The sequence below is a fragment of the Onychostoma macrolepis genome, chromosome 07 (genome assembly GCF_012432095.1).
Source record: "Onychostoma macrolepis isolate SWU-2019 chromosome 07, ASM1243209v1, whole genome shotgun sequence".
In the NCBI taxonomy this organism is placed as follows: domain Eukaryota; kingdom Metazoa; phylum Chordata; class Actinopteri; order Cypriniformes; family Cyprinidae; genus Onychostoma; species Onychostoma macrolepis.
In genome coordinates, this window is record NC_081161.1 from 11,959,997 (window position 1) to 11,987,362 (window position 27,366).

Genomic DNA, 27,366 nt, shown 5'->3' on the forward strand with positions numbered 1-27,366 from the left:
GAGTTAAATAAAGCAAATAAATACATTTATTTTTAAACTGTAATTTTGTTATTTATGTTTTATTTTAGTTTATGTAAGTGGATTAACAGTAGGGTAGACTGAGTACAGTAGAGACACTTTCTGCTTTTTTCATCACTACACAAAAACTAGATGATGAAATTAAGCGATTTTTCACATGATATTTCTTTTGCTTGTGTCCTAAAATATAATAAATTGATAATAGCCATAAGTAGTTCATATTTTCCACAATTAGCTCATAAACATGAATTAGCTCATATAAATGCTGTTCAGTTTTAGGGCTGGGTATAGATTGAGATGTCCCGATTCGATTTGTTTTTATTACATTCAGTGAATATAGTTTTAATACAAAAGGATATTTCTAACAAAATGAACAGTAAACATCAGTTTACAAATAGTGAATTAATAAAAAGAAATTAAGAACCACAGGCTTGTATTTTAAACCTATTCTTTTTTGTATAGGGTCCTTTCTTAAACAATAATAGGGCCCTATAAAATGTTCTTAATTTTTCTGGTAATCAGATGAAGGCATAAAAAAAAATAATTTAATTTAGCCTAATCAAATGAAAATTAAACCCTTTTATTTTTTGGCAAAGTGCTGCACAACAGAGGTTTACGGTTAAAATGAAAAAGAAAACAATTGGGATTATTCCTTTAAAAATAAAGATTTATTCATATTTATTAGTAGTAGTAGCATTGAGTCTTAAGACTGCTCTTAACTTCTATTTAGACAGGTTGCCGTGAGGAACTTGCAGCTGCTGTGCATCAAGTGATACGATGGTAGTTTTCTCAAATTAAACTGTAAAATGCTAATGAAATGACTCTGAGGAGCAGTGTGTTAATATCATCATATAGTGAGACGGCAGAAGATGAAACACTGCGAGCGCCGTCTGCGCTTTAGTATGTGTGTAGTAAACAAAAGAGTGCGTCGCGCCATCTGCCATTCATTCATTCATTCATTGCGGAAATCATGGCGCCTTATTGTTTTAAATGCGTGCTGAAATAAATACCGGAAAAGATCGATTCGCGGCTTTTGAGAATCAATATCGAATCGACGTCATTAAAAAAAAGATCAATCGAAAAAATTATTTTTTTTGCCCAGCCCTATTCAGTTTCTCGCACAAACCGATCGTTTCGTGTCTTAGGACATCAATGTATCGTCACGAGCCACAAGGTTTAATTTGGATTTGTCTGTGCATATTTTTTCTCTCTCAAAGATTCTGTGCCCATTGACAGCCATTATATGACTGACAGACTACAACGGTTTGAGTTAGCGTTCTAGCGTGAAAATGCTTAGGAACTAATGTGGTCGGAACCAAAGTTTACAGGACTGCGTTCTCTGGACTCCTCTCAAGCGGAGGAATTCTACATTTCGATTGGTTGCCGCCCAACCGCGTCATAGCTCATTACCATAAAGTTGACCTGACTTCAACTCTCCTCGACGCCCTCACCATCCAAGACGCGCCGCGCCGCTCTCGCCAGAGCTCGCCGCCTGCTCACATTGAAAATGAATGACTTCCAAAATGGGTGGGGCCTCTGGCTATATAAGCCTCTCGCTTCGCTGCCGCATCTCAGATTTCTTTGAATGAAGCAACTGAGGCGTGCAGCTCATAGCACGGCCAGGAACGCAGTACTCGTTCCTATATCTCAGGGAACCGAGGTTACAATAGTAACCGAGTACGTTCCCTTTCGATATTCCACTCGTACTGCATCGTAAGACGCTGTATGGGAAACAGTACAATCACACCGTGCTATAATGGGGAACGACTCAGAATCAAGACTCACGTGGGGGTGAATTACCTCATGAATTACCTCAACAGCTAGCTGGTTTTAGCCCAGTCAGAATACAAGCTCTCTGCTCACAGGTCACTGCATCTTAGCCACCTGGAGATTCTTGTACTCAGAATCAATTCAGCCAAGATCTGAAGAGTCTTCCAGCAGGCGAGTTGCTTTTCGGTGGGCAGTTATCGACTGCAGGCCTGGCTCTTGTCAGAACGCTCACTGAGAATTTAGCAGTTAGCAGTGTCTTTAAGATAGTGGCTTTCCTTCCCCTCAAAACATTCCAGAGGATCCTGGGCCTGATTGAAGCTGCATTCCCTGTGATATCGCTGGGCCTGCTCCATATGCGGCCCCTGCAGTACTAACTAAAAGTCAATGTCCCGTCCCACACCTGGCATCTGGGACGCTTTTGCCTGTTCAAGGACCATCGCTGTGTCTCAGCTGTGGCCCCTCACCTGTATCAGACAGGCATCGTATTGACACTGACCTCCAGAAGGAAGATTATTATGACCGATGCTTCCAACTCTGGTTGGGGAGCTTTGTGCAAGAGCATCCTGGCGTTCGCCTCCTGGTCCAGCCTGGACATCAACAGTCTCGAAATGATGGCAGTTTTTCAGGCTCTCAAACCCTCCCTCACTCCCACCCCTCTCTTTATCTGAGGCCCCTCTCTACTGGTGGCATGTCAACAAGGTTTAATTTCCTTTGATCTCCAAAATGGTAAAGATGTATTTCTGTCAGGACCACTATCATCAATGATGACTGACAATTAGCATACAGTTTGGATTGGCGGTATGGTTCTCTTCTGGGCAAGAACTCACTGCGCATCCATGCAGCCTAGCATGGCTAAGAGCAGGCAGAGCAGCAATAAAAATGTTCTGTGGGGCGTTTTTGACACAACACACGTGGAGTGTTGCCTTGACAACAGTTGAGGGTATATTTTGAAGAATGGCAGCGGGAGTCTCTGAGGATACTGTGCAACCTTATCAATTCGAACCGGAGTCGGACCCGGAACAGGATGACGGCCCCGAAGAAGTTCGACAATTAAGGCTCGAACGGGACGTTTCTGAATGGTTGGTTAACATAATGTCACTTTTATCTATTTGTGTGTGTACTGTCAGGTAGAGTAGTGAGATACGAACGCTATGTGTTTACTGATACGTTAGTTCATTGACAGATTGATGTTACAGCTAATGGTCATGAAAAATAAATTCGGTAAATGTAGGCTTGTCAGTGATGCGTAACGTTATCTATGCAGTGTTAGGTACAACTCTCAGGGCGGAAACCATTAATTTTCATGCAGTTATAACTGTTTTTATTTATTTAAATTTTTACATTACTTAACAGACACCGTTATAAACCATCTACAAAAGTAAGCTTAGTGTAGTGTTATCATGTTAACTTTAATACCTGCGTACACAGTTTGTAATAACACAATAACCATAACGTTTTGTTCATTATAAACGTGGGATTATTAATTATATTGAGAACGTCAGAATAGAAAACATGCATGTACCCTGAATGTAAACATTAGCCACATACATCGTAAAGCGTGCTAGCGATTTGCAAAGATTAATATAAAGATTAATATAAAGGTTAATTAAACGTTACACTCACTTCTTCTGGAGGTTCAGCAGGAACACGAATAGTTGGTACTGATTCTTTTTTCAGGAGCAGCTTCTTAGCAAAACCAGCTTTATACTGACCTTCATTTATAAAGCAGTCTGGTGAAAAATGATTCGCGCAAACATGAAAACTTTGACGTTGCTCGCGGGGAATATTCCCTTCAAAAGCAAAACTCAGCCACTGTGTCTTCAGCGGTTCGGACTTAGGAACATCAAAATGACTGCTGTGTTCATTATTGCACCCGAGAACAGAACACCACAATCGCTAGACGCCATTCTGCTCATAGACAGCTCCAGCGTATATCAACAATGACGCGGACTATGATTGACAGCTCGCTCACGATCAAGGGCGGGTCTGTGTTGAAACACTGCTGTCAATCAACCATCGTGGGAGGGGCGTCCGACCGTGTGGCGTCACAGGGTCGAACGGCTTGATTTGAGACAGGGTAAAACAAATAAGGAGATTTAAAAAAAAACACTGGATGGATTTTTATCATTTTATGATGGTTGTGTACAGGCACTGCTAACACACATTTCAGTACAATCAACTTGTAAAAGTGCATGTACCATTATATGACCCCTTTAATAGAACAATAATATACTATGGGAGATGTTGGATATTTAAATTCTTATTTAATTTATGACCTGATATTTTTCTTCTGCATTATGTTTTAAAGATAATTCTTTGTGGCTCTAATCGAAATATAATTACAAAGGTTCTATGCCAAAGTGTCACGGTTAGTTTTGGGTTTTGTTGGTGTTCATGTCTTCTGCTTTGTATTCATGCTCTTAGGCTGATGATACATGGGGCAGCTTTTTGAGCAATGTTGCTGGGCAACTTTGGGAAATATTACCATCAGCGGGCAACCAGGTGAGACACAGGGCCCACGACTGATCTAAAATATCCAGATAAAAAAATTGTTACCTATTCTCAATGAGAAAGTCCCCAAACAACACTGCTCAAAAAAAGTTGCCCTGTGTATCAACAGCCTTAGGCTGGCCACACGCTAGATGATTTTCAAATCTTTTTAAAACCATGGGAGACCACAGACATGAAGACAGTTCAACCAATTTTTAGCCTTGTAATCTTCTGAATGAACACACTAGACGATTCGACCAGACCACGAAACCACAAACTTGTCAATTGTAGGAACGATTTCACAGTGACATGTGATCTCACGGACATTCGCGAGATAAAACATGACTAAAGAAAAACAAATAGAGGACAATCAACGTTGTGAGCTGGCTCTCCTGGCGCGTGTTCTGTTTCACAGTGGAAAACATATAGAAAAGAATATAGAAAAGAATATGGGTGATGTTCTCTGCTTTCATGGCATGTTTGTGGCTGCCAAGTTTCAGCTATAGAAGCACTCAACATCTGGTAGGTGACGCTTGCTTGCTCTCATTGGCTATCACGTCAGAGGCAGTAAATATCAAACGTCTGATATTTGCAATTTGAGTTCAGGGATCCTCCATCTCGAACGGGAGCAGTTGAATAATCGTAATGACATCACACAATACAGGATTTTTTGGACAAAAAAAAAAATCGCTTGCAACAAGCTGCGAATCGGGCCACATCCCCCGATCATTGGGGGGTGCAAATTGGACTTAAAATTGGCCTTAAAAGTGTCTAGTGTGCAGACAGCCTTAGTTTAGTTTCCTGGTTTGTCATGTGTTCCTTGCTCCATCATGTCATGTGCTACCCTTGGCTGTGTGTTATGTTTTGATTGCTTTTCTGTTTGCATTTGTCATGTTCTCATTGGTTTGATTTTGTCATGCAAACTTCATTGTTTGGTATAAGTAGCCCTCATGTTGCCTTTGTTCTTTGTCTAGCTTTGTATTGTGTAACCTGCTGTTGGTGAGTTTTTTTCTTGTCTTTGCCCTGCCATACCAAGTCTTGTTCATGTTTTTGCTCACTTTTGGATTGTAATAAATGACACTTGGGTTCATCACAACTTGCCTCCATTGGGACTCTGTTACACAAAGAAGTTAACAGGTGTGTTCGACTTGAAGAAGCACTGAGCAGACCGATCGGCGAGAGTAGCCGACTTGCAGTCGGGAGCGGAGTTGAAAACGGAGCCGTCAAGTCGGACACTTTCTGCTCACGGTAGTGACGCTCTCACTGTGTTTGCGTACACTATCACAGATGAAGTGAATAAAATGCAATATTTGTCAAATACACAAACGTTTCTGTTGAACAACAGAAATACTTTTTATATACTTTTTAATACAGCACCATCTGTTCAAGAACATGTAGTATTTAAATACCAATAAAGTGGGGGTAAATATGCTTTTATCAGGGTTTTTTTATAAACATGACTCAATATAACATTGCGACTACAGTAAAAAAGCTTTTACAGTTCTAAAAACACATATTTGTGAGCATTATTGCAAATGGGGATGTTAGAATAAATCCGAAACCCACATGATCATTGTCATGCGGTGAATCTGGCCAGTCATGAAACAGCTGTGTTGTCATCAAAGCTCCTGCAGCCGCTCTGGAGAAACTGCGCCAACTGAGTCAGCCTGCTGCTCTCGGAGCGCTATGGCGATGCCACACGTGACAGTGATGTGGCATCGGCACTGTCTGTTTGTTCTTAATTGTTCTTTGTAATTTAATGGCTTTTCCATGTTTCAGTCAGAGCTTCTTTTTCTTGAATACAACTTTGCTAATAAAATAAAATTAATGAAAGAAATCAGACATGTTCACAAGTCTCTGAGGCCCAAGTGCAAGTCAAGTTGAGGCCGAGTCTTAAGTGTAAATACGTTTGTGCATAATTACCCTTTCCAAAAAGTAGTTTTAAGTAAACTTAAGTAAAGTTCAAGTATATTTTAAGTATACTTTATGTAGTAAGTATACAAATATCAGTGTACTAGTAGTATACTTGTAAGTGTACTATTTCAATACTCCTTGAGACTAAATTGTCCCACTTTCTAGTATATAAAAGTATACTTTTATGTATACTTTAAGTTTAACAGTAGTAAACTTTGAGTGCACAACTAGTTTACATCAATGTTTTTAGTTTGTACTGCAACTATACTAAAAGTGAACTTATAGGTATACTGATAGTTTAATAATTAAATTCTTGTAGTAGCATTTTTAGAAAACTTTGAAGTATAGTCTCAGTAAACTACTAGCTTAGTAGTTTTATACTTGTAAGTTTTCTTTAAGTGAACTTTACATCATACCTTAAGTATACTACTATGTCCCTATTTAGTTATTAATTTGTATATATTTTGTTATATGAATATCTGAACATACAAAACATCAAAAGAAAGAACAGGGTTTCTGCTTGTAAACGAAACATTTTATTCTAGCTTCATGCATTTTTTTTTTTTTTTTTTTTTAAACACTTGAATGTAAGTTTCATAAATAAAATAAAAAAATAAAGAAATAAACAACATTTTGAGCAAAAAGCTGAAAAAGACTATCATTCTGAATCCAATTCATAATCAAAATGTAAATGGAGTTGAACAACACCCCAAAGCTTGACAGTAGTTATTACCTCTTCATTGGTTGACATTTTATTCCATAACGTTACACAGTTTCGATGCTGTTTTATGCCAGATGATCGTGTTAGATTACATGTGGCAGTATCTGTTGTTTCGGTTTCTTCTTCACTTTTTTGGAAATTCTGTACAGAAGATGTGTACTAGCGCCCCTTACCATATAACAATGAAAACACGGATTGTAGGAGCACAAATATAGCTCAAATATTTTTAGGCTTTTTCTAAGTATAAGTCAAGTATACTTAAATGTCATTTTAAGTATATTCCTGAGAAGTACATAAAGCCCATTTCTGAGAAGTACATCAAAAGTAAACTGAAAGTATACTTTCCTGTTTTTAGTTTAAAAGAAGTATACTAATGGCACATTTGAATAAACTTATTTTTCGTAAGGGTACTGAAATTGTGGTTCTTTTTCAAACATGCATTCAGTATCTCACTGTGGGAATCATCGAGAATGTGACCAGTCCTGGAAGCACCAATAATCACAACAGTGATGCAAGACTGTCCTCCATAACATACACTACATTGCCAAAAGTATTGGGACACCCCTTCTAATGAACAGGTTTGACTGCTTTAGTAACATTCCATGAGAACAAATCTCAATGTTTAAGCATATAATGATATTCTAGGGTATTGTACACTTGTAATTTTATAGCAACAATTTGGACCCAGTCCTAATCCCAGCTAAACACCTCTGGTGTGACTTTAAATGCAGACCTTGAGCCAAAAACTCATCACTGAACACCAATGACTTGTACATATGGGTAGAGTCATTTTAGACACTTCCAAAACTGTTGCAACAGAGATGGAAATACAATTTATACATTAATCTTTGTTGCCACAGTTTTGGAAGGGCCCTTTTCTGTTCTAAAAATTCTATAATTTTGTCCACATAGTGTATGTACAAGTCATTGGTATTTGGTGATGAGTTTTTGGCTCAAGTTCTGCATTTAAAGTCACACCAGAGGTGTTCAGCTAGGTTTAGGACTTTGCTTCATGGAGACCAGTCAAGTTCTTCCAAACTGACTGAATCAATCACTTCTTTTTGAACCTTGGCTTATGTGACCCTGGACCACAAATCCAGTTGTAAGGGTCAAGTTTTTGAGATTTTTGAGAAATTGCACATCATATGCTGACTAAATAAGCTATCCATTGATGTATGGTATGTTAGGATAGGACAATATTTGGCCAAGATACAACTATTGGAAAATCTGGAATCTGAGGGTGCAAATAAATCAAAATATTGAGAAATTGCCTTTAAGTTGTCCAAATTAAGTCCTTAGCCATGCATATTACTAATCAAAAATTAAGTTTTGATATATTTATGGTAGGAAATTTACAAAATATCTTCATGGAACATGATATTTACTTAATATCCTAATAATTTTTAGCATAAAAGAAAAAAATGATAAATGTTGACCCATACACTGTATTGTTGGCTATTGCTACAAATATACCTGTGCAACTTAAGACTGGTTTTGTGGTCCAGGATCATATATACACCAAGATTTTAAATATCTGGTGTACAGGTGCATCTCAATAAATTAGAATGTTGTGGAAAAGTTCATTTATTTCAGTAATTTAACTCAAATTGTGAAACTCGTGTATTAAATAAATTCAATGCACACATACTGAAGTAGTTTAAGTCTTTGGTTCTTTTAATTGTGATGATTTTGGCTCACATTTAACAAAAACCCACCAATTCACTATCTCAACAAATTAGAATACTTCATAAGACCAATAGAAAAAAAACATTTTCAGTGAATTGTTGGCCTTCTGTAAAGTATGTTAATTTACTGTATATGTACTCAATACTTGGTAGGGGCTCCTTTTGCTTTGATTACTGCCTCAATTCGGCGTGGCATGGAGGTGATCAGTTTGTGGCACTGCTGAGGTGGTATGGAAGCCCAGATTGCTTTGATAGCGGCCTTCAGGTCATCTGTATTGTTGGGTCTGGTGTCTCTCATCTTCTTCTTCACAATACCCCATAGATTTTCTATGGGGTTCAGGTCAGGCGAGTTTACTGGCCAATCAAGCACACCAACACCATGGTCACTGAACCAGCTTTTGGTACCTTTGGCAGTGTGGGCAGGTGCCAAGTCCTGCTGGAAAATGAAATCAGCATCTCCATAAAGCTTGTCAGCAGAAGGAAGCATGAAGTGCTCTAACATTTCCTGGTAGATGGCTGCGTTGACTGTGGACTTCAGAAAACACAGTGGACCAACACCAGCAGATGACATGGCAGCCCAAATCATCACAGACTGTGGAAACTTCACACTGGACTTCAAGCAACATGGATTCTGTGCCTCTCCACTCTTCCTCCAGACTCTGGGACCTTGATTTCCAAATGAAATGCAAAATTTACTTTCATCTGAAAAGAGGACTTTGGACCACTGAGCAACAGTCCAGTTCTTTTTCTCCACAGCCCAGGTAAGACGCTTCTGACGTTGTCTCTGCTTCAGAAGTGGCTTGGTAGCCCTTTTCCTGAAGACGTCGGAGCGTGGTGACTCCTGATGCACTGACTCCAGCTTCAGTTCACTCCTTGTGAAGCTCTCAAAAGTGTTTAAATCAGCTTTGCTTGACAGTATTCTCAAGCTTGCAGTCATCACTGTTGCTTATTCACCTTTTCCTACCCAAATTCTTCCTTCCAGTCAACTTTGCATTTAATATGCTTTGATACAGCACTTTGGAAACAGCCACACCTTTCAGTAATGACCCTCTGTGACTTACCCTCTTTGTGGAGGGCGTCAATGTTCGTCTTCTGGACCATTGCCAAGTCAGCAGTCTTCTCCATTATTGTGGTTTCAAAGAACAAGAGATACCCTGAATTTATACTGTAGGGCAGTGGCGTTCCGTCCATATAAGCTGCGAATGCGGCGCATACCCAGGCCGTCTGAGAGAACGAGTTCACGGGCTAATGAATATAAACATGATTATAAGTTGATCCCTTGTCATTTGAGAAGCTTAATAAAGTGTTGGGAATAAGTATGAAAAATTATTTATTTGAAAACAATGGTCATTTTCTGTAAATCTACGTCAGTGAGACGGAAGCTTCCGGGTGAGCAGATTCTCCGCAGCTTTGGCGCCTCCGCTCTGTGGCTATGACTCGTCAAGATTGTTGCGCGTTCTCAGCGATTTGCTGGTATGCGCGTGATTTAATGCACGAGGTAAGCTGTCCGAGAAGCGCTTGCCCAAGCGGAAAAATGCGCTGTTGCTGCCAGATCTCGCTTTACCGAAAATTACATTGTGTTTGATGCAAAACTAACCCGACGAAATCATATGGAAAAAAAAAAACTATCATAACTGTATATTTTCATGCTTTCTCAAGCAAAGCACATTTTGAAAGTCCACTAAAAATATATCTGGTCATAGACAATGTTGATGGCGTTATTGTCAACATGCCTAAGTAGTAAATAAATAAAAAAAGTTTATAAAAATGTATATAACATTTGAAATAATAACAAACATCAGGAAAAAATAGGAAACAATACCTTTGTTTTCCGTATACTTGTGTCGCTTACAGTTAAAGTCCTTCTGTGATTTTATTGTTGTTTGCAACGTTACTTGGCAATATTTTAAAGATATTATTATTATTATTTTATTATTTATTTTATTTTATTTTTGGGGGGTATTTTGCATGGTCTATTATTGTCATCCAGGCGGGAGTTTTAACTCCTATTCACTGGGAATAAAAAATGAATGAAAAAAAAAAAAAGATTCATTCAGTTGATGCAGAGACGTAGACCGGGGAATCTCCCCACACTCTGAATATTACGTATCATAACTTAACTACTTGTAAACGTTATTTGGCGGTTTTTACTTCGAAAATCAGCTGTTTTCTAGCATTCGAGTTAACTATGGATAAACCTGAAACGATAGAAGAAGGGTTTGAGATGAATTTAATTTACAAATAGCCTAAGGTAGGAATGTGCATACCACGGTGTTTTCCTCTTTGAGTGTCCTAAAAGCGACCTAAAGGGAGGGGGGGCTTAATCTTAGCACTCTGCATACCCTGTTAAAAAAGTCACCGCTCGCCACTGCTGTAGGGATGGTCATTTATTGAAACTCAAATGTAAATATTGTAATATTTTGAGATACTGATTTTTGACTTTCATGAGCTGTAAGCTCGAATCATCAAAATTAAAACAAAAAAAAACTTTGGAAATGTTTTACTTTACATGCAATGAATCTAAAATATATGAAAGTTTCACTTTTTGAAATAACTTACAAGAAAAAATGAACTTTTTCACAACATTCTAATTTATTGAGATGCACCTGTATATATTGATAGCAATCTTACTTTTAAATCGCACATCAAGGTTTTCAATCACATTAAGTTCACCTTGGCAAATTTTAGATATGCTGCATGCAGTAGCTGCATGTCAACTAAGGCTGCAGAGATGTTTATTTATGCATTCAATGATCTTTTCACATATCACCTATTGTTTGACAACCTGGTCACAAGCAAGTAATACTCAAACCAATTCTCTCTTTATATAACAAACTTTGAAAGTTTTAGATAGGAAATCCATACACCACCATCACTGTAAAATTTAGAAGAAAAAAAAAATTTAAAAAAAATATCCTGTATTGAGCCAGTTTGTAAACATAGCACCAACTGGTTAAATATTAATGAGAAGTGCAGTAAGAGGGGATTGCATAATTCCTTTAAGAAAAATGCATTTAGTAAAATGGTGTTTTCAGTTAGGGCTGCTCATGAGTGGAATTCCATCCCAACTCGCATTACAATTTTTAAAAGCACTAAACAAAGGTGACTTGACTTGTTTTACACTAACTTAAATATGCAATGTCCGATCTGCCCCAAACTTCACACATTTGATAAGACTCCTGGCCTGAAGACATCTAAATGCCAATATTCAGTTATAATCATAGCACCACCTGTTGGCAAGAGGATATGTCATGCTTTAGGCTAACTCGAACACACCATCTTCACCAGACTTCACTTGTTTGATAAAAGTTTTGGCCTGAAGAAATCTACATGCCAATATTCAGTTATAATCATAGCGCCACCAGCTTGCAGCAGGAAGTTTGACACGTATACATAAATGATATATTCCACCTATATTTACCACTGTAAAAGCATATTCCCCACCGTTCGCTGTTTCCCTAAAGCCACCGGGTGGCAGTGAGCCCAGGTGTGAGGGCCCTTTCAATGTTGCTGGCAGCTTTAATTTTCTAATTGTTCTCTTTATTTATTTATTTAACATCACAGGACTATGTTGTGAAACAAAAAGTTTCCATTGCTTTAGATTTGGTATAATAATAACTTGTTGAATTCATACTGGTCAGATGAAATTCAGGACCAAGTCCTGACAAAGTAGGGATGAGGTTTAAGATTATTCAATAAACCCTGCTCATTTTTATAACCATACTATCGCCTGATTTCTTCCTTAGCTTCCTCTTTCAACCTCTTAGACTGACCTCTCAGAAGACTTTTAATACAGTTTTGGATACCAGACACTATATTGATATGTTAACTGATTTTGGGTAATCAACAATTATTGCTTTTAACTGGTTTTGGGTATAAGACAAAACTCTGCTGACCAGACAAAATGGATTTCTTCTGACAGGATCTTGTAAAGAGACTGGATCCAACTATACAAACAAACAGTTTGGAGAATGGAGGCTTGGATGGGTTCCCAATGATTAGATGTAATGGTAGGTGATGCAAGACGTTTTGCTTCAGTCACACTGCGCAAAACAGTGCATGCCAGTTTACAGTTTATTCTACATTTGTAGCTTTCAAAAAATGAATAAATAAATAAACAGATAGACAGATGTACATATTTAGTGATTAATCATGTTATGCTGAGGTCACATGGATCATCAGGTTTTAACTTATGAAATTTGTTCATTTTTACCTGAACTTTTAAAAAGTGTTATGTATAAATACTGCATTCATTTATTTATCATAACAGAGTGGCACAGTGATTAACCAGAAAAACATGGCACTTCATGACCAAAAGGTTGTTGACCCTGTTCTATATTCTTACTGTATGTCTGTCTTTTATTTATTCTAGGGAATTTTTGCAGTAACATCTGGAATAAAGTTAATTAAATACAATGAAACATAGATGATTAAGCGAGAGATTAAGCATAAATGAGAACTCTGTTAAGTCCCTTGGGCCAGTAGCTTTTGATCAATGCAGCTTTCTTGAATAGCTAAAATTTTTGCACAGTCACAGTACATACTTGAATATATCTTAAAAGTACTTTATCATTTTACCACAACAGAATAAAGTAATTTTACATTAGATGAAATAATGACTAGCATAACTGAATGCAAATAGCATGTGAAGTTGCTGAACAAGGACACAACAAAATAATTAGTATATCAATGTAACTAGGCAATTGCCATTGCCAATAAGCATGTTAAATCAGTGACATACCTGTTTGAACTGAAGGCTGAAAAGCACCATATAAAGAGAGCAAAAAAACCAAAAGAATGTCACATTTCTTCATGTTCGTCCTTGAACTTGTATTCCAAGCGTAGAAAACGCAGTCTGTGTTTGAAGCGCGTGGAGCTTATATACACCTTTCTCCAAATCGTATGTATCCTGTCATGTGGTTTAGGGGGTGGGGGGAGTGGTGGTCGCCAAGTGACCATCAGGCACAGGACACACATGATAAAAAAATCATGAACAGTATCAACTTAATACTTCAGTGTCAGTTTTATGAAAATAATTTTATAAAAAATATATATTTTTGTAACATCTCCTTAGTCCTATTTGGCAGGATTACATCTGTTACACAAGTATACATTTTGGACGTATGCTTTCGATAAACTTGTTATATGTGCCCTACCAGTAAGTGAGTGTTAAGTACATACACACACTTGACAGATGGAGTAGGACTGAATCTCCAGTCCAGCAACTACATGATGCAGAGACAAAGTTTATATATCTTTGTATATATCTTTTCAGCTGTAACTGCAACAGCTTTGTGGAGCATCTGACGTGTACATTGATCATGACTTTATTTGACTATAGTTTAACCACTACAGTTTAAGCCTGTACAATCTAGAAGTGCAACTTTGATGGAACCACTCAACAGAAAGAAGAAAATGATAGCTGTTAATCTGCGTATGATTTGTCTATGTGGCATGAATGAGTAGTCAAAGCACTTGTTAGAGTGTTAGAGCAAGGAGGTGAGCAAGCGGTGAAATCAAAGGTGCAGTGTTTAGTTATTTCATAATTAAAGTGGCAGTCTCTAAGTGGTCACACACTTCTCTTGTGTTTGTTTGTATCTTTTGTGGATTGGCAAGGACAAACCTGGCACGCACACAAGTAATGATGCCAAGCGTTAAATACAGGTGTGTAACTGATTTGTGAGTTGTGCCTTCCCTTCCAGTCAGCTCTGGGAATTGTACAATTTGGTGTTGAAAGGTTGCCTATTAAAGAGAGAAAAAGAACACACACACACAAAGAAAATGGATGTTTTTTTTTTTTGTTTTTTTTTGTTTTCTAAACTGTGAAAATGCTGATTTGGTAGGATGAAGACACAATGGCAATTCTAGAGAAAATGAAGCTCAGCAAGAAGGAAATGAGAGGTATAAGCTTCAGAGGCCTGAAATTTGGTCACAGGGAAATCCTGTTTCCTGCGGACAGTAAGAAAGAATTGAGTCCTATGAAGACCAATCCCTGAAATTGCACAAAACATCAGAAAAAAAGGAAATGAAAGACAAGGTGAAAAAATAACTAATATGACATGTGAGAGTGGCACATTTTCAGGGTTTTTATTAAACTATGGGTACTTTTGGAGGTTTAAAAATAATAATAATAATACCAGGTTTAAACACTCTTGACACTCTCATTAGCTTAATTTGTCCACTAAAAATGTTCAACAGTGTATTTACTTATACCATGGAAGAATTCAGAATTCTGACTGTTATTTTTGTCACATCTCAGATTTAGTATGTTTATACATACTCAGATTTTGTATGCTACAGCAATTTATTTATCCAAAATGCACACAAACAAAAAATTTAAACATTTAACTATCTCTCTCTAACCTATCTCAATCTAGATATATAGATATAGATATAGATGATATAGGTGTGTGTGTATGTGTGTGAGAGAGAGAGACACTTAAATCTCACATTGGATCTCAATGAATGAAATACTGAATTTGAAAATACTTCTATACATTGTGGAATTCGTTGAGAATACATTATGCGACAATGGTCAGTGGAAGCCAAAAGCATCAACCCATTGAGGGCAGGGGCCTCATTTATAAAATTTTGCGCAGAAACCATCCTAAATTTGATCTTACGATAATTTCTCAAATATGCGTAAGTTTGATTCATAGAATAAACGTACGAACAGAAAACTCTTTCAGATGTGAAATCTATGAATCGCAAATGATCTTCAACTTGCACGCAATTGAATGGTTTCAGCTCTCTGCCTTGTAAAGGTTCAAAATGTTTATTGTCATATGCATAGTGAGGAAAAGCAAGTTTCCCTGTACAATGAAATTATTTCTTTGCTGTCCACACTGAATGACAAGACAAGTGCAAATTATGTAAAAAAATAAAAACAGACATACACCTAAATAAGAATGAGAATAAATAAGAAAAAATACACATAAATAAGAAAAAGAAAACAGTAGTGCAGTAGCCTGTAACAAATTGAGTGCAACTACATAATAACAATAGCAGCTTTAACATTAATAATGTGCAAATCAAGATGAAGATCCTTGATATGAAATAGCAGCAGTAACATTAACAATGTGCAAAATTGAGCTGCAGCAGTTCAGTCCACATAATCTATGAGATATGTGAGACTAGTCTGTGTTCACTGGCTACCCGTTTAACAGTCTAATGGCTTAGGGGAAGAAGGAGTTCCTTAATCTGGAAGTCCTACATTTCACACTCCTGTATCTCTGTCCTGAGGGTAGGAGTGTGAACAGTCCATGTTGATGGTGGGTGGGGTCCTTAAGGATGGAGGCAGCTCTCCTGTGAACTCTGCGATGGTAAATGGTCTGCAGAGAGGGCAGTGGAGTCCTGATGACCTTCTCAGCAGTCTTCACCACTCTCTGCAGACGTTTGCGGTCCCTCACTGTAAAAAGTGGACTGTATTTTAATCCAGAGGCAAACGCTGATTAATTCCGACGCTCCGTTCTCGCGGAGGATAAACAAACGGATCTGTACGATCTATTCGTCACCTTACAAATCAGCCAACCTCACTCCTAAATCCACTCCAGCCTCCAAGGCAGCCAATAGATCGAGCAAAGCACCTAACTCCCCTCGCTCGACACCACCATTGTCCCGCACAAGACCCAGGCCTTCTGTTTCCAGATACTAGTGCGAGGCTGCCTCCGCTAGCGGTGCAGGCCACCAGTGTTGCCAAATAATTTTCAGGTAAAAATCGCTAAAGGCAGATCATTTGTTGCCAAAAGCTGTTAAATGATGTCGCGACATCATCGGAGGTTAATGTCATTATGTAACCATGACGCAAGTGCTTAGAACACACACTGGAATTACTCAAACTTTCTGTATTTTTTCACCAGCATTTTACCTGTATTTAATTTACTCCTTTCATTTAAATGGATGGATAGATAAGTCGGATAAGATCAACAGTGGAAGAGAAGTTTCACTGTTGCTCACAGTGGACCAACAGTAATGATTAACAATCATAAGTACAAACTAAAAATCAAGGCATATCATAAACAATTATTGAACAAGTGCAACCTGCAACTTAATTCTCATATGAAGTGCGTACTGCTAGGCACCTAACGTGTCTAACGTTACCAGCCAATGTGCCTCTTAGTTGGCTAGCTGTTTCAATACTTTTTCATTTTGTGTGGTTAAGCGAAAAATGCATGCCTTTCATCATTATCACTTTTTAAAGGCTGCCAATCTAGGCAAAAATAAATAAATAAAATAAAATAGTTGGCAACTCTGCAGGCTACCACGACATTTCAGCATGTCCTGCCAAAGTCACAAACCACTCCCCTTTTTTCCTCAGCCTACAGCTGCAAAAGCAAGCATGTGGCTGCCTCTGCTTGCAATGCAGGCCTTCACATCTCAGACTTTCCTTCTACTTCCCCTAATCCCTTTCCTTTTCAGCAGCTTCCAGCTCCCGTAGCGGACACTAGCACGAGGCCGCCCCTGCTAGCAGTGCAGGCTTCACAGGCTCTACTGCTTTTTTCCATGAATGTCACAAACCCCCATGGCCTGCAGCTGAAGCAAGCACGAAGCTGCCTCGGCTTACAACACAGGCCCTCACATGTCTTTTCCCCTGTTACTTCTAACCCCTCTTCCTTTCCAGTTTCCTCTAGCCCCATAGCAGACGCTAGCATGAGGTCGCAGAAGCTAGCATGAGGTCGCCTCCGCTAGCGGTGCAGAATACTCAGGCTCTGCAGGATGTCACAAAACCCCACTCCCTTCCCATGACCTACAGCAGCTGAAGCAAGCGTGAGGCTGCCTCCGCTTGCAACACAGGCCCTCCCATGTCTTTTCCTCCTGTTACTTCTAACTCCTCTTCCTTTCCAGTGACCTCCAGCTTCCATAGCAAACGCTAGCGTGAGGCTGCCTCCGCTAGTGGTGCAGACCCATCCACTGCCTTTTCCTTTCCTCCTCCCCTTGTTCGCCCTTCTCGCTATCTTTCACCACACCATGCCCCTACCCATCCACCGAACTCTCTTGCCTGGGAACCACTCCCCCGTATCCAGCAGCATCAGGCCAAAGATTTGTCAGAAGCCTTCAAGACCTACATGCTGTCAGACCGCTTCCATATCAAAGAAGCTCACTGAACCCTCATCAGCTGACCCCCTTTAATGCCAGTCCATCCCTGTTCACTCGAAGTTCAGACCCGCCAAAGCCATCCCCTCTAACCCCACCAAATCCACCCATAGCGGCCCATCTCCACTTCAACCATCCCAGCAGCACCCCACTCCCGCAGGAGCCTTTTCTATATTCCTCCACTGCCGCAGCAGTGTCTGCTCCCACAGGAGCCCTATCTGTATTTCCCGACTGCCGCAGCAGTGTCTGCTCCCGCAGGAGCCTTTTCTATATTCCTCCACTGCCGCAGCAGTGGCCTCTCCCGCAGGAGCCCTATCTGTATTTCCCACTGTCGCAGCAGTGTCTGCTCCCACAGGAGCTCTATCTGTAGTCCCCACTGCCGCAGGATCTCTCTGTATTTACCCACTGCCGCAGCAGTGTCTGCTCCCGCAGGAGCTCTATCAATATTTTCCCACTCCGCAGCCCTATCTGTATTTTCCTCTCATCTCTACTTTTCAGATGCCACAGCAGTTCCCTACAGAAGCCACTTTTTCTTTTCAGATGCCGCAGCAGTGTCCGCTCCCACAGGAGCCAAACTCTCTTCTCGAAGGCCACAGCAGTGCCGTTACTCTAAGCGACGTCCAGCAAAATGATAGGATCAGAAGAAACGAAAGATGAATTATTGCAATTCTTACGAGAAACACCTTATGGAAGATAAAAAAATGATTGCGGAAAAGTTAGTAATATATATGAGCATGAAATACTAGGTGGAATACATAAACCACAACGTCAGTATCCAGTCAATAAAATGGCAAAGGAAGAGTTAAATCAAACCATACAAGAACTAGTGGAACAGGGAACTTAGAGAAGTTACATCTGCTATAACAAATAGTTCCATATTAGTGCCAAAACCGGACAAGACTTTCAGACTAGTAACAAACAATAAAGCATTGAACAGAGTAACCAAACCAGACAGACGTTACGTAATTAATGCTAGAGATACAGTTGAAAGACCAAGAGAAGGAGAATTAACTATGTTCATCAAAGGTTACCTCAAGGATATTTAAATTTGTCCGTAAAATTTCAAACGGTAATGACGGAGATACTTAAAGATAGAAATTTATATTGATGATATATTAATTGTAAATAATCATGAAAAAGGAGCATGTAGAAACTGTAAAGAAGGTAATAAATCACCTGGCAGAGGCAGGATTAAAACTTAACATTAAAAAAAAATGTGAAGTGATGACAAATATAGTTGTGTTTTTAGGATTTTGGATATCAGCAGGAAACAGAGTAATTACACAATCAATGAGGGAAAGAATAACAAGTTTAAAAACTCCAGAAAGTGTTGAAAATGTACAACAAATGATGGGACTAATTAATTATGTGAGAAATAGAGTTCCTAAGTTTAGTCAAAAAGCTAAACCAATATATAATACAATAAAAGGTAATAAATTATGTTGGACTGAGGAAGCAGAAAAAGCACTACAAAACTTAAAAGAGGCAATTTTAGGCTCAGGACAACTAGAAGGGAGAGATGATAGTAAATCTTTAGAAGTAGATTTAGATATAGATCTGATTGGTTATTAACTGATAGCAAGGAATTAAAAAAGTAATATACCAATTCGTATAATGTCAGGAAGCAGGTAGAATCCAGAGAGAAAGTTTTTACCGTTAGAGAAAAAACTAGCAGCTATTAGTAAGAGATATGCAGAATTACAAGGTCTCGCTCGAGGACAGAATATAATATTTAATACAGATGAAGCAATAATGGGACATATAACTGAGAATAAGATAAAAGATGCAAAGGCCCAAAATACTCTATGGCAAAGATGGGGAAAAAGTACTTTCAGATGATAAGGATAGTAAATAAGGAAAAGAAAAAAATGTCAGAAAAAGAAAGTAAACATGTTTAAAGGAATAACAGTATATACAGATGGATCAATGACTCTTGCAGATGATAATCTAGCACATTGGGCATATATTATGCAAACAAAGAAAGGGGAAGAAATAAGAGAAAGAGGCTCTGTTCCTGGCACAGCTCAGTATGCAGAGGTTATCGCTGTTTTAAAAGCTTGTATTAAATTAACCCTCTGGTTGTGTTCAGGTCAAATTGACCTGGAAAAGATTTTCTTTTTCCTGAAAATACTAGTTAAAGTTATCACATTGGACTCAAACTTACTGACTTTGTTCACATGGTATAATTACATCTCATTAATGTTTTTAGAATTTTCGTAATTTTTTGTGGGTTTTATTTCACCTAGTCACACTTGTGGTGTTCCCGGTCAAAAATGACCGGACACCAAACAACTGCTTATAAACCTGTCATTATGCTATATTATCACTAAATATTGGATTCATTCTTTTTGTCAACTTGTTTTCTTTCCTTACTGGTTTTGTGTTTCTATTTGCATCTGATTAATCGTAAGCCTCATTTATTTGAGAGTCGGTACCTCGTTTTTTGAGTTAAATTTTCATAATATTAAACAAACAATTATAAAAAATTTGCACTGTTTCTCACACTAGTGTGCTTTAATGTTTAATCAGGAAGTTTGCTTTTAAATGCTTTTATTTTTTACAAAATTGCAAAAAGTCACACTTGTGGTATTCCCGGTCAAAAATGACTGGACTCCAAACAATTGCTTATAAATATCTCATTTTGCTACATTGTCATCAAATATTGTATTCAATCTTTTTGTCAACTTGTTTTCTTTCATTTAGGACTGATTTTGTGTTTATATTTGCATATGATTAATCATAGGCCTCATTTATCTGAAAGTAGGCACCTCATTTTCTGAGTGAAAAAAGCATTTTTTTATGAATAATTTTCACAATATGAGATTTATGCCATGTTTTTTGAGATACGCCAATGTCCTAATAGATGCTTATGGCACATTGGACAAAGACACTGCATACCAAATTTCACTTAACATTAAGCATAACTTAAAATTTCAAGTTGACTTTAAAATTTTTAGTCAGAGGGATAACAAATTATTTGAAATTAGTTGAAACATTTTTTTTTTACACTACAAGTAACCATTACCAAACACAAAATACACTGCATTTTACAAAAAACTTCTGAATATAAAATAATACTGTAAACTAACACAAAACACACACAAAGAAATAAGTACTATATGCACTGTAAAAAAATGATTTGACAACTTGACTTGGTCAAGTCATCTTGTTGCATTGACCCAGTTAAGTTTAGCAAACATTAGGTGTTAAGTTCACTCAACTTATATGTAGTTGTTGAAATAACTTGCAGTAAATTGAGCCAACGAACTGTATGAATTAATGAGTATTTAACATTTTTAGTTCAGTCAACTGAAAAACATTGGTTGAACTTCATTTTTCATGTTTTCATAACCATGAACTAAGTCTAATTGACATAAAATAGTAATTTTTCCTTGACATAACTTGACTACTTCAGTTTACTGGACTTCATTGCTTTGACAAGAAGTTCTGGATATCTCTCTGGAACCAGATTTTTTATGAAATTAACAACTGCAAAATTGAAACTCAGCATTTATTTTTTTAAACCAATACACTGCATCCAAAAACAGACAACGAATTCATAATATAAATATATATAAAAACACTACACAAGAAAAACCTTCTCATATACACAGCTCACACAAACATGTGCAAACTTCTCTATGCACAGACCCATCTTAGAGTCAAAATAGTACAAATAACTCTTCTTGTCATTATCAGATATTTTCATTGCAGGAACAAGTACACATGAAGAATTCACAATAAGCTTTGTTAAAAAAAAAACTTCACATTAAACTGTTCAAAAACTGTCTTCATTTCCCAATCGTAGAAACATGACAAGGAAAGAGGAAGCAGTACCAGGTAACAACAAAAGTCAGTTTGAAAATGTCAAGAATACCAATGTTCCACTTAAAACAATAAGATATAAAACAACAATGCTCTTACACTTTAAACCAGTCCATCATTTAAACAGTAGCAAGAAGGAAAAATATATTTTTTTGTTTGTTTTCAGTCTTATTGCAGCCACTTGCTCTTCAAAGAGTGAACTCTTGCAGTGCAAGAGTCTGACCCAACTCCAATAAAGAGGCGCTGTATCACTTCAAATGTGAATTGTAATTCCTCTGGGTAGTTGAGGTTTAATCAGGCTTTCCGCGGGGTCTTAAAAAGTCTTAAATTTAGTTGTATCAAATTTAAGGCATTACAAAGTCTTAAATTGTTCAAGAAAGTCTTAATTATGATTTCAAGAGGTCTTAAATTTGGGAACGGAAAGACCAAAATTGCGATATGGCTGAATATGATGATTAAACTTCAAAAGGCTACGATTTCATGAAATAAACATGAGCGCTGCAAGTTCAAAGTCCGGTGCTGCGCTGCTTTGTCTACTGCCTTTACCGGGAAAACAGTTATATTTGTGCCACCTGCTGGCAGAGAATGAATCAGTTAACATAGGTTAAACTAGTGCGCATACGAGTGCCTTCTTTCACTGCACGATTCTATTAAAATGCATTTAGAATGATCACATAATTTAAGCTATGGGGGCAGAAAATGTATAGCCTATATTTATATCATGTCATATAGTTAATATCACACGACCCAGCTAACAGGGAACGTTCCCAGAACATTCACTAACGTTCTTTAAAGGTTGTGTTAATGTTAGTACAAAACGTTATTAAAATAATGTTTTTGGAACGTTCTTATAATGTTGTTAACGTTCTTGTAACGTTTATAGACAACGTTCTTAGAACAACATTCTTGGAACGTCTTTAGGACGCCATTTGTACTTGATGAATGTTCTTATAATGCTGATAGAAAACGTTCTTAGAACAATGTTCTTGGAACGTCTTTAGGACGTTATTTGTACTTAATGAACGTTCTCAATGTTGAGAGAAAACATTCTTAAATCAACGTTCTTGGAACGTTTTTAGGACGTCATTTGTACTTGATGAATGTTCTTATAATGCTGATAGAAAACGTTCTTAGAACAACGTTCTTGGAACGTCTTTAGGACGTCATTTGTACTTGATGAATGTTCTTATAATGCTGATAGAAAACGTTCTGAAATCAACGTTCTTGGAACGTCTTTAGGACGTCATTTGTACTTGATGAATGTTCTTATAATGCTGATAGAAAACGTTCTTAGAACAACGTTCTTGGAACGTCTTTAGACGTCATTTGTACTTGATGAATGTTCTTATAATGTTGAGAGAAAACGTTCTTAAATCAACGTTCTTGGAACGTCTTTAGGACGTCATTTGTACTTGATGAATGTTCTTATAATGTTGAGAGAAAACGTTCTTAAATCAACGTTCTTGGAACGTCTTTAGGAGGTCATTTGTACTTGATGAATGTTCTTATAATGTTGAGAGAAAACGTTCTTAAATCAACGTTCTTGGAACATCTTTAGGACGTGATTTGTACTCATGGGCGGCCCTAGGGAGGGGCTATCGTGAGATTTTGAGTGAAAACCTCCTTCCATCAGCAAGGGCATTGAAGATGAAACGTGGCTGGGTCTTTCAGCATGACAATAGGTGTGTTCGACTTCATGCGGCGCCATGAAAACCGACCGGCGGCCGACTTGAAGAAGTGCATGCCGGTTAGAAAATTTGTCCGACTTGAACCGGCGCCGACGCCACGTCACCGTCACGTGTGGCATCAAAGTACCGCGAGAGCGTTTCGAGAGCAGCCAGCTGACTCAGCTCGTGCAGTTTCTCCAGAGCGACTGCGGGAGCACTGATGACGACACAACTGTACGATTGGCCAAATTCACCGCATGACAACAATGACGTATGTTTCTAACATCTTCAATAGAGTGGGGGAACTATCTGGGCTCACAAAATTTCAAAATCCCTGGTAGCCCTTCGGGCAGGTACTCTTCAGATTTTGGTAGCCCGAAAATTAATTTAACTAGCCCAAATTAAAAAATTTTTTTTTTTTTTTTTAAATATAGAAAATCAGATAGGAGTTTAAATGTCAATCAAAAATATTTTCAATACACAAATATCAACAAATATGAAGGAAGGAATCTTATTTCACTATTTACAGGGTATCTGCAGAATTTAAAAAAAATAAATTTAAGGCAATTTATGACCCATTTTAAGAGCTGTACAAGTAAAATGAACACAGAATGAGTGGGGTTGGACAATGTCTATGGTAACATACAGTATTGAGCCATAAAATTACATGATTTACAGTTCAGATACAGGTTTTCACAAAAACAAAAATCTTATACAACAGTGTTTCAGGCTATAGACCATTTTTATGAAAAGGGATAAATCAAGCATATAAATTATTATATTAATTTAAACGAATAAATATTACTGTCTTGTTTAAAGTTTTAGAAGGCATAACTTCTCTCTCATTTACAACTCTATGTGTTTGCTGCGTAAAAAGTTGATATTTGCATTGATCTGACCATAAACAGCAAGGCTTATTGGAAATGCAGATTCATTCTCTGCCACGAGGTGGCGCTTTAGGAGCGCTGAAATATTGCGGTTTCCCTGGAAACACTGTACACAAAGCAGCTCTGCGCTCATAAACGCTGCTTTATCAGGAATTATATGTAATATGAAATTAAAATGCCAACGACACGTTTCTGAGGACAGTCGGTTCCCTTCAGATACATTCACATAAAGACATCCGTGCCGCGTTTTGACTTGAAACTTGCAGCGCTCATATTTATTCAATGACATCATTGCCTTTTGAAGTTTAATCCTGCCGTATCGCGACTCTTGTCTTTCCGTCCCGAACTGTAAGACCTCTAGAAATTATAATTAAGACATTTCTTATACCATTTAACGTATTTAAAACTTTTTATGGCCTTAAGTTTGATACAACTCACTTTCAGAGTTTATAAGGACCCACGGGAGATCTGTATTTAAGGAGCCCGTCGGGCAGGCAGTGATAAATTTTGGTAGCCCGACTGGAAAACACAATAGCCCCGGGACGTCGGGCTAGCGATTTTGCGAGCCCTGACTATGATGTCACTTTGTAGGCGAAAACCCGGAAGCGAGTTAGCATTTTAGCACTTCCGGTTCCAATGTCCCAGAGTCAATGGGTTTCTTGAATGGAGTTTTGGTTAAATCTCTAAAATAAGGTGCGTGGTTCACACAGGCTCAAGATACTTTCACGTTTTATTCTACGACATAAAACACACCAGTTACACCACACTCGTGATTTTTTTAAGCTGTTATGTTTCTTAAAAAAGACGGTTGCTAACAAGTTGCTAAATGGGACTACAGACGCTGTCGGAGACATTAAACGTCATCACGCCGAACAGTTTATCAATATACAGTATTTTCCAGTTGTAGTATAATTTGTAATTCAATTAATTTTAGGATAACCAATGAATAGTTTGCAGTATTTTATATTGTTGTTCGATGTTGTTTTTTTTGCTTTGCCCCTGAAATGCGACATGTTTTCAGAGGGAAGATGCTTGTTTTATCGCTTTACTGACACGGAGACTCTCTGCACCATAAGGTAAACGCATATTACGATTATTACATGTAGACACCACATTTGCCGGCTTAACGTGGTGAAAGTTAAACTTTAATGATGCATATTGCTTAAAGGCACGTAAAAATTAAATGTTTGCGGCCACATGAAGCGGTTAGAAAACATAGATTGAGGATTTCCTTGAAGCACGGATAAAATAACATTTTGTGTACCAATCCTAACAAAATGAGAGCTGAAATGTGGTACTTTGTTCACTAAATAAGTTTAATCTTACCATATCCAAAAACTCGCTCACTCTGCTGTTATTTAAATACGCGGGGATACGTTTTTAATTAAAATATTCATATTAATCAAGGATTTATTGACTTTTAATGCGCCTTATTTCGAAATGTACAGAAATACGTGCTTTAAATGTCCTTTAGTTATGATTATTTCATTTATTCACTATACTATTTATTACTAATGTCTCATTTCAGTTTTAGTTTGTCTCTAGTTTTGTATTTATTCATGAAACGGTTCCTGTAGTGTGGATTAAAATACATATACAGAGTAAATCCTTCACTGAACATGTTAAAAATAAGTTTGAAACAGTTGTCGGGAGCGCGCTGGTGGTGACGCTGAAGGCGAGCGACCGTGGTGCTGTAGTTCGTTTATAGCATAAGTTTAGCTTTTCAGTTCTGGCGCTTTTATTTCGGCTTCAAAATTCGTCAAAGTTATATTATCTTGTCAAGATTATCTTGATGGACAAAACGTGTAAGTTTCATGAACTATGATTGAACACAGAGCTTATTTTTTGTGATAATCCAAAAGCCTATGGGAAAATCCTATTGTTTTTTTTGTCGAAGGAACCAGTTTCATGATAACCGCCGATCCGCCTACAAAGTGACGTCATAGTTCCCCCACTCTAATCCAGTACAGTTCACAAATCTTATTTTACTAGGAGAATATCACAATCGTGTGAAAAAATGGAAGCTAAGCCAAACTTTGAACATTTTATAGAAAGAGATGGTACACAAATGGTACTACATTAGATAAAATTAAGAACAAAAAAATCAAGAAAGACCAATGAAACTTTTTGTTACTTTAAATTGTTGTTATTTTCCCCCTGGCATGAATTGTTTCACTTTACATATTCTTATGAATGTTTATTTGTTTTTGTACTTGTGAGTTGCTTGTACAAACCTTTGTATAATTTTTGTATAATAATAAAAAAAAAAAATACTGCCCACAAATCTGTTTTTAGAACAGTAAAAGCTTTTTTTTACTGTATAATCACAATGTTATAATGAGTCACATTTAATAATAATAAAAAAACACTGATAAAGGCTTATTGGTATTTAAATAGTACATGTTTATGTTTAACTTTATTCTTGAACAGATGGCCCTGTATTAAGCAGTAGCCTATATAAAAAGTGTTTCTTTTGCTCATGAAAACATTTCTGAAACGTCCGTGCATTTGACAAATACAGCATGTTATTCACTTCATCTGTGATAGAGTATGCAAACACCGCGAGAGCATCACTACCGGGAGCAGAAAGAGTCCGACTTCACGTCTGCGCTTTCAATTCCGCCCCCGACTGCAAGCGGCTGCTCTCACCAATAGGTCTTATTTTCCACCATAATTTGCAAATAAATTCTTAAAAAATCCTACAATGTGATTTTCTGGATTTTTTTTCTCATATTGTCTCTCATAGTTGAGGTATAACTATGATGAAAGTTACAGGCCTCTCTCATCTTTTTAAGTGGGAGAACTTGCACAATTGGTGGCTGACTAAATACTTTTTTGCCCCACTGTAAGTACATAGTAGTTAAGGCCAGCTAATATAAAGTGTGACCGCCGTTTCTTTTTTTTAAAGAATAAAATTTGAGATTTAGAGAGAGTTAGAGGGTCAAATAAAGATGGAAGAAATTTGTTTTAACAGTTTCTTGAACATGGACTGCTCGGATTGAGTTGGGCAGGTCATTACACCAGGAGGAAACAGTTAATGAAAAAGTCAGTGAAAGTGATTTTGTGCCTCTTTGGAATAAACAATAAAGTGACGTTCACTTGCAGAACGCAAGCTTCTAGGGGCACATAGGTCTGAAGTAATGAATTTAGTACTGACTTTAGGTAAAGTCGAGCCAGAGGTGGTTTTTAGGCAAACATTAATGCCTTGAATTTTATGCAAGCAGCTATTGGTAGCCAGTGCAAATTGATAAACAGAGGTGTGACATGCATTCTTTTTGTTTCATTAAAAATTAATC

At 37.6% G+C, this 27,366-nt stretch overlaps 1 protein-coding gene across 2 annotated transcripts in view; it reads right to left on the reverse strand.

Annotated features, from left to right (window-relative positions):
• mrc1a (mannose receptor, C type 1a) overlaps positions 1-27,366 on the reverse strand; it is a 215,565-nt gene that overhangs the window by 164,861 nt on the left and 23,338 nt on the right. Inside the window, exon 1 of one of the 2 annotated variants that reach the window (XM_058780780.1) lies at positions 13,340-13,452. The exons of the other annotated variant lie outside the window; for it this stretch is intronic. Coding sequence (XP_058636763.1) covers positions 13,340-13,412 — 73 coding nt within the window. The 5' untranslated portion in view covers positions 13,413-13,452. Of the gene's footprint in view, positions 1-13,339; positions 13,453-27,366 lie in introns of those variants that run through there. 2 annotated transcript variants of the gene reach the window in all.